This window comes from Cupressus sempervirens, chromosome 6 (genome assembly GCF_028749045.1).
Source record: "Cupressus sempervirens isolate cs-2001-9-10 chromosome 6, ASM2874904v1, whole genome shotgun sequence".
Classification (NCBI taxonomy): Eukaryota; Viridiplantae; Streptophyta; class Pinopsida; order Cupressales; family Cupressaceae; genus Cupressus; species Cupressus sempervirens.
This window is the reverse complement of record NC_143123.1, coordinates 625,272,658-625,281,460: the sequence shown is the minus strand read 5'-3', so window position 1 is coordinate 625,281,460 and position 8,803 is coordinate 625,272,658. Positions and strand designations below refer to the sequence as shown.

The following is an 8,803-nucleotide window of genomic DNA, read 5'->3' as shown; positions in this document are numbered from 1 at the left end:
ATAAGGGTGTGGGTATGGATTTTGGCTCTCAAAAGGGCATGCTAACTTTACTCAAATGGTTGTGATTTGAATGGCTTGGGATGAGATTCAATTTATAGGCTAAGGGCTTGAGGAATGGAGGGCTAAGATGCAAGGAGAGATGAAGGCTTAAGGAGGGCTAAGATGCAATCAAAGGGGAGCACATGGATTATGCTTGTTTAGGACCAATGGAAAGGTGACACTTGTCACAAGGAGGATGAGTGTGAGAGAGTAGGGTAAAGGGTTGGTTAAAGACATGATGAGTGGGGTTGAGTATGTAAGAGAGATGTAAGAGGAATGAGTGTGGAAGAGGGAAGAGTGTGGAAGATGGATGTAAGAGTCATGAGTGGGCTTGTAAGAGTATTTTATGTTTTGTAAGAGCACTCATGACTTGGTGGTTGGGATTTTTGAGGGGAGACTTTGGTTTGGTTTAGGAAAGTCTTAAACTTGCTTAGGGAATGTGACAACATTAGGGGGTGGATTAGGCTTGAGTTTAGGATTAGATTAGGGATGTTAGAGATGTGCAAGTGGATGACATTAATGAGGGTGGGTGAGTGGCTAAGCTTGGTTAGTATGGGTGGATGGGGTGGATTAGGCTAAATGGAGGATTAGGGATAAGTTAGGGGTTTTTACATTTGAGGATTTTATTTATCAAATAGATTTGTTTAATAAATGGGGATTTTTAGAATTAGATAGGAGAAAAGGATTTAATTGATAAATAATAGGTTATTTGATTTATCAATTAGGACTATAGATGATTAATTAAATTAATCAGCTAGGGGATGGCAAAGGATTAATTAAATAGGAATTTAATTAATGATGCCTTTAGAGATAACTAAATAGGATTACTAAAGCGGTGTAATCAAATTTAGGTGTCTACAGTACCAAAGTAATCTCATCATATAATCAATTGAGTATGAAACAATATCCAACAATATGAAAATCAAATACCACTAAACATCAAACATAATCATAAGCCGACCTAAAAGAGTTGGACAATAATAACTGAAAAGTGCACTAGGGGTAGACAATACACCTTGACATCAATGACAACATCTTCATAAAAAAGTTCATCGACCATTCTACTAGTCAATCTTCAAGGTTTGATATAGTTATGCTAGTAGAGTCTAAGTATTCAATATCACTTTTAGAAGTTGATCAAACATGCATTAACAAATTACATATTTGATCAAGTGTCTATTAGCCATTCCTTTTTAATTTCACTATATTGCACACTAAATTGCTATTTTGGTTGACTTTTTGGTTAAATGTAGATACCCTTATTTGATTGTTTTCCACAATTTTGAAGACCATTCATCTTGAAGAATGAAGTAGAAGATTATAGTAGACAACTTGCATTTCTCTATCATAGAATAAATATAGACATATATTCAACTAGATCTACTCTCATTTCAATCTTCAAATTTTGAGGAATGGAATTAACTCAATCTACGCATGAATTATAAATTTTCTCTCAATAAATCATTGTAATCCACGTAATGACTAATTATATCATATTATTCATGCAACTATTTTGCATGACCTTTAAATTATTATTTTTTGATAGTAATGGGCAAAAGCCTACACTACTACTTATTATTATTTATTCATATTAATTATTATTATTATTATATCTTAGATTAAGTTCAAACCCAAGACCTCCTAAAGAAGAAGCTCATAAGTTAGGCTTTTGCTATATTTGAGACAATTTAATTATAAATTATTGTAGTAATACTTTTATCATTTTATTTTTAACATTTAAGTTCTACCTACTTTTACTTTTTAGATGTAAGTGCTAGTTTTATAAATAAAATAATAAAATAAAAATAAAAATTTCTATAAATGAAATAAGTAAATTAGAATATCTAATTAAATAATTAAAAAAGTGACTAATTAATTAAATAAAGAAATAAATAATAATTTATTTATTAATTAACTAAAACATTTGACTAACAAGAGACGCAATGCGTCATAGTTCCTGCCTAACACATAATGGTTGTAGAGGTGTAGATGAGTGAGAATCTAAATTAACATTATGAATGCATTGATTTTTGCCTATAAATGCACTAGTGATCTGATAGGATTGCTCATATTTTGTTGTTAAATTCTCGTCCTAAATATGCACTTGTGATCTGATAGGATGACTCATATTTTGTTGTTAAGTTCTCGTGCTATATTATTATATCTTTGGACATTTAAGCCCAAGAATAAGAGGCCAAAGTTTCCAATATGACACTAACTACTTAATATCATACTATGATCAATACATATGCTTTAGACAAATTTGCACCTTCTAAGTTGACAACTTAAATTATGTGCAATGAGGAAAGATATTCATACCAATATTTGAATTATAGAACTTGAAGAAGTGATGAAGCATTTGGAGTATCACATTATATGTTTAAGCATACTATGCATGCTACTAGACAACCATAAGTAGTTGGAATAACTCCCCCAACTATGTATTATTCTCATCTTGAGTATCAAATGGAACTCACACTATTTTTAATCGTTAGCACTAGACAAAAACTAGGATAAAGATATAGATAGAGATAAATAATAGTATACAACAATAACAACATAAACATATATGTAGAGGTAAAAATGATAGATAATATAGAGGAGAAAGAGGAAGAGAGAAAATAGTAAAATAGAGTGATACCAACATAAGTTGTGTGTGTAAGAGAGAGAATTAAATATAATTATTTTTCTTAATAAAACAAATAGTCAAAATAAAATTATGGTTATAATAAAGAATTAAAATATATTATATTTTAATTAATAAAACTAAAAATTTAATTTTTATATTAAAACTCACATTTCTATAAGAAAAAATGAAATGTATTGAAATATAAAAATATTTTATAAGTAAAACTAATTGTTTAATTTTACACAATTAGAGAAGGTTTACTATTTAATGTTTTGTATTTCTAAATTTTTAATAAAATTAAGTAATTTTTAATTACGAAATAATATCTATATAATTTAATATGTATATTTATAAATAATAAATAGATGTAATACATATAAATTTGATGTTATGAATAAATATGATGTAATAAATAAGAAATAAAAGATTACTATTTAATTTTAATACATAGTTTATAAAAACCTAATAATAATTTAAATATCTTTTAGAATTGAATTATTTCTATTTTGTGGTTATTTCTTGAGTATGTTTTTTGATATAAAATATAATTATTAATTTAATATTAAATATATATTTAAGTTTTAAATGTATTTAAACTAAATGATAAATTGTTTAAATAAAAAATAATAATAATAAAAAATAATATAATTTAAAAATTGTAACACTTATCAATTATACATATTACAAACACTATTATAAAATATAATTGAAAAATAAAATTGTTTAATTTATTTTTATAAAAGTAAAATAATAGTAATAATTTAACCACTTTTATTAAAAAACAAAGTTTTAAAAAAATTAGAAATTCAAATACAAAGATATAACATATTGAAATTATGTTAAAAAAACATATTTATTAGTTTTGTATATATATATATAGCATAATTTGAACTTATGCATTACATGAAGTTTTAGGAACAAGTTATATCAAATAGTAAAAAATAAACATCAATGTAAAATTAATAATAAATATATTTAAAATAAGAAATTAAAAATATTTAATAGATTGTGATAATTAATATTGATTAGACATGTTGTGTGAGGTGGAAGATAAAATGATTTGAAAAAATAAAATCTTATCAATTTGTCAAAATGTGAAAAAGATAAAATTATAATTAATACATTCATTAATGCAAGATGAAGTTGTTAAAAAATATTTGTATTTTTTTTTGGAGAAAATTAATTTTCTCTCCCACTAAAAATAGTATGGACCAATAGAATGGATGAAAAATATAATTTATAAAATATTGAAAAATTAGAAAAAAATATAAATATTTGAAATCTCATATAATAAATTTGATTGATTAGTGTTAATGTCGTATTTGAATTGACATGAATGCATAAATATGCGTTGGGAGAACTAATAAATATCCTTAAATATCGTAACGACAACTATTGCTCCCATACTCTGCAATTCCTATATTTGGAACCGTTATTTTAGCCCATTTTTTTATATATTGCATCTCCTTTAGAAAACCTACTTCATATATCTACCGGATCGTCAACACCTCCTTTGCAAGCAATTACGGTACAACTAATCTTCTTCCTTTTTTTTTCGATTGAGCCTTATTTGCGATCTAGAAACCCTAAGGCTAACGCAGAGATTATTTTTACATCAAGGTGGGTGAATCGAGACTCTGTGCGACTGGCATGGCAATCCTTGCAGAGTACTATCCTTATTTCATGGAGGAGCAGCCCAGAAAGCGCCATAAATTGAGAAGTTCGCGGGACGTCGGGTACTATGATGATAGGGTAAGTTCTCTGTTTATTTAACTTTTGCTGCAACCGGAATCCGGTAAGATTTCATGGCTGAGATCCTTGTAGGCATAGGAATTTTTTTAAAATTTTAGCGTCTACATTTGAATCTGTATTTTTCATTGCTTCCTTGATCTCTCTGTATAACAAGGGTTATGAGGGCGCAAAAAAGGGTCTAGTGGCTTTGTGTACAGGCTTTAGAAATTTAATTTTGGGAAAGAATATAATTTTAGTGAGCTTTCTGAAGATTTCTTGTTTGAGCAGGTGACTTTCTGATTTTGAATAAGGTTTTGTGGATTTTATATGTTAATGAGGATTTGGGATTCTTTTTTGGGAATTTTAGTTTTGAATAAAGGTTTGTGGGATAAACAATTGGTTATATTTGATGGTTCAAAATCTCCATATATGGCTATGTGTAGGCCCAGCAATCAGTTTATTTTAGTCAAGATGTTGGAAATGGATTTGGGAATGGAATTGGAAGTGGGCACCATTGGGCTCCTTCATATTACAACCATAATTGTTCATCATCATCTTTGTATTCAAAACGAGTAAATGCCCGCAATGCTTCCCCACCATGGCGTGAAGATGACAAAGATGGCCATTACATGTTTGCTCTGGGAGAAAATATAACGCCTCGCTGTAATTACACACCTTATTCATCAATCCCCAAGTATTAATTCGGTTTGTAAGGGGGTTTACAACCCCTTAATATGTTTGATCTATGGATGGATGGCTTCTGGTTTGAGTCTTTGACCACTTCAGGAACTTTATTTTGTGTTCAGTGATTTGCTTTCTATGTTAGAGCATTGATTTGCTTTCTATGTTGGAATAATGTTTGGAATTTTCGTTGATTTTGGCTAACATATCTTTTTCCATTTTTGTGCAGACAAAATTGTTAAAAAATTAGGGGAAGGTATGTTCAGATTCAATTTTTAGCCTTTGTTATTTCCCTGTATGGTATATAGACGATGTGATTGTCAATTCCATGAGCTTTAGTTTGGTGGATCTTATCTAACTTGCACATGGAAGTTTATAATGTTTTGTTCATATCTCTATTTAACGAAGTCTTTCTGGCATGTTGAACTACAGCTAGATTTGTTGTTGTAGGATTTTATGATATTTTGAATATGTTTAAAGCCATCAGATTTGTAGTGTAGAAAATTATTATAGTAATTGGTATATTTAGTGTTGCCGAATTTGTTCTTGTAGGAACCTTTGGCCAGGTTTTAGAATGTTGGGACAGAGAAGGAAGAGAATTTGTCGCTATAAAAATTGTTCGCGGTATAGACAAATACCGTGAAGCAGCAAAGGTTGAAATTAGTGTGCTACATGAAGTTGGCAAATATGATCGAAATGGCTCAAGGTAACAAACTGCTATTAGAATAACTTCTAAAGTTTTCAGTGATCTAGGTTTCTAAAGGCTCCGTAACCATTGCTGTCATTTGAATAGTTCCTTTTACCAAAATCCAATAAACTTTACAGTTTCTTATAACTACTTTCAAGAGTCTTTCCACCTTTTGTTGTCATATGATTTGAGCATAAGTTCTTTGTTGTACTTATGTTAAGATGCTGCCACTGTCTAGTGTCTTCTCAAAAATTTGCTATGTCTGATGACGTGAGTGTATATTCTTTTTTTTAGGTGTGTTAAGATGATGAACTGGTTTGACTATCGCAATCACACCTGCATTGTAAGTGTCATATGTCTTTGATAACTTCTTGTTTCTCTCCCTTCTGGTTGAAATCAATTTTTGTGCTGGTTTTGAATGATTATTTATTATTGAATGCTCTCATCTAAAGAGGAATTGTTTGATTGAAATTATATTATTGACAGGTTTTTGAAAAGCTTGGGCCAAGTATATATGATTTTTCAAGGAAAAACAATTATGCTCCATTTCCCATTGATGTTGTTAGGGAGCTTGGCAGACAGCTTTTGGAGTCTGTGGCATGTATGTAAACAAAGCTCTTAACTGTCCTTTTTAATTGAAACATAAGAACGTATAGTCTGCTGCTATTTGCAAACATTGTTTTCTCTAAATGAATGCGTTTATATCAATTAATGTTTTTGTAAAAGCTTGTAATTTGAAGATTTGGCTCTGGATGATGATTTTGGTAGTTGAAGTATTTTATCTATTGCTAATTCTGGGTTTTTTAACTTCCTCACAGATATGCATAGATTGAATCTCATTCACACTGATTTAAAGCCAGAAAATATACTATTTGTATCTTCTGAGTACGATAAGGTTCCAAGCTATAAGGTGGCTATTCCTTCATTAATTTATTTGGGTTTATATGAGCATTCTTAGCTTTATACTTTATTTTTTACATCATTTATGTAATTAGGCTTTTTTCTAATTAAAATTCTTTTGATCAGAATGGTTCAAAAAGGTCATTTAATTCTCTGGATGGAACAAGTTACTTGAAGGTACCAAAACAAACTGCCATAAAGCTTATTGATTTTGGAAGTGCAACATTTGAGGACCAGGATCACAGCTCTATAATATCTACAAGGCATTACAGGGCACCTGAAGTCATTTTAGGTAATTTGGCAGCTAAGTATTGTGGTTGGTTGGTACTTATTTGAGTTTATTTGATATGAATTTGCTTGTGTAGTTTAAATTAATTTTTGATCTTTCTTTTTGCAGGCCTTGGATGGAGCTACCCTGCAGATATTTGGAGTATTGGTTGCATACTTGTAGAGCTATGCTCGGTAAGATACTTTGTTTAATAGTGGAATTTATTTAAGATGGTCTACCTATTATTTTAGTGAGTAGGAACTTACTAATATAGCTTATTTAATTGCTCCCTTATTTTGCAGGGAGAAACTCTATTTCAGACACATGAAAATCTTGAACACCTTGCCATGATGGAAAGGGTACTAGGGCCTTTGCCTCAACATATGATTTGCAGAGCAGAGTAAGTTGCCTATTTGAAAGTTGCATCTCTTTTGTTATACCAGATTTGCCCTTTAAAGCTTTTAGTTAAATTCTAATAACCCATTTATCCTGTCATCAGAGCGAGATCTGCAAAATATTTTAGACATGGAACAAGATTAAATTTTCCAGAAGGGGCATCTTCAAAGGAGTGTATTAGAGCTGTCAAAAAGTTACCTCGGCTTAGGGTATGTGTTATAATCTTATACCATGTTTGGTTGGTAAATTTTTTAGTGATTGAGTAGTGCTTTACATATTTTTGGCCATTTTTGCAGAATTTGGTAATGGAACATGCTGATCACTCAGCTGGTTTGCTCATAGACTTGCTAGAAGGACTCCTTAAATTCGACCCATTACAGCGTCTGAAAGCTGAAGCAGCACTCAATCATCCGTTCTTTGCTCAGGAATATAGGAGATTTTGAGTGTCCTTAAATTCACAATGCAACAACTATTAACTTGTAATTCACCATACCTATCAGGAGTTACTAATACAATGGCTGAGCTAGTCCACTTGTATTTGTATAAAATAATTTTGCATAACACAAAAACTCGAGAAAGGGAGTTGGTTTTTGATCAAAATGACTCTTCAGATTGCAAATATTGTTTTGTCACATTGCCATAATGCAACTTCTAGGACTTAAAACCGTCTAGTACATACCTTCAAGTTACATATTTCAATAGATTTTTTCAAATAGAATTGATTTTTTAAATTTGGATTTCAAATTTATAAAATTCTCGCATTGGTATCCTTCAAATGAACATATTTGTATATGCATACGATCATTGGATCTTTGCTTTCTTGAAGAATACATACACTTTCCAAATTACGGATACGTATAACGACGAATTAATGACTGCCAGTAGTTGTAGAAACGATTTAATGACTCACACTAACAGCCGATTGGAAGGTTTATGTTGCTTTTTGTATCGTTGTAACAGAAATGGCATTCAGGTTAGGAATACAATTAGCACTTGCACGGAAGGAGGTGAATTGGTTAATCTATAATTTGTGTACGTTACAAAAATAAAACTAAAGTTTTCACAGGACAAATGAAGAAAATACTTACCAATTAAGAAAGAGGTCACACAATTCACGAAACTCGCATATGAAATTTCTGACTACCAAGCTTTCTAGTTATCCTAATCATACAATTTGTACCGTGGGTTATTCCAGGGGAACTCGTATGTTATGTACAAGCATAATTCTTAATTAGAAATCTAAATCTTATTTAAGTGGCTTTGAAGTAGTATGAAGCTGTTTTATTATCCTGGCCTTTATTTTTATTTTCTTGGCGTATATTATATTTTAGCTCCTGCGAGGAGGTGGTTTATGTTTTGTAGTCCTATTTATCTTATCGCTTGAAGATATAATTTCTAATATTATATTTCACATTATTGTAACACCGTTTTACATTAACATATATAATTAACTTTAAACACTTTTGGTGAG

General features: G+C 30.2%; 1 protein-coding gene across 2 annotated transcripts; it reads left to right on the top strand.

The window, feature by feature from the left end:
- The first annotated feature begins 4,037 nt into the window (after positions 1–4,037).
- Positions 4,038–7,932, top strand: LOC149553785 (serine/threonine-protein kinase AFC2-like). 2 transcript variants are annotated; one of them, XM_089789139.1, is made up of 13 exons: positions 4,038–4,196; positions 4,289–4,420; positions 4,843–5,062; positions 5,310–5,336; positions 5,633–5,786; positions 6,063–6,111; positions 6,255–6,369; positions 6,587–6,678; positions 6,795–6,960; positions 7,066–7,130; positions 7,239–7,336; positions 7,436–7,541; positions 7,629–7,932. In XM_089789139.1, exons 2-13 carry the CDS (start codon positions 4,319–4,321, stop codon positions 7,773–7,775), a joined length of 1,341 nt encoding a protein of 446 aa, XP_089645265.1. In that variant the 5' UTR covers positions 4,038–4,196; positions 4,289–4,318; the 3' UTR covers positions 7,776–7,932. The 2 variants fall into 2 exon arrangements, with proteins under 2 accessions (XP_089645265.1, XP_089645266.1); XM_089789140.1 differs by having other exon boundaries at positions 4,186–4,420.
- Positions 7,933–8,803: the final 871 nt, after the last annotated feature.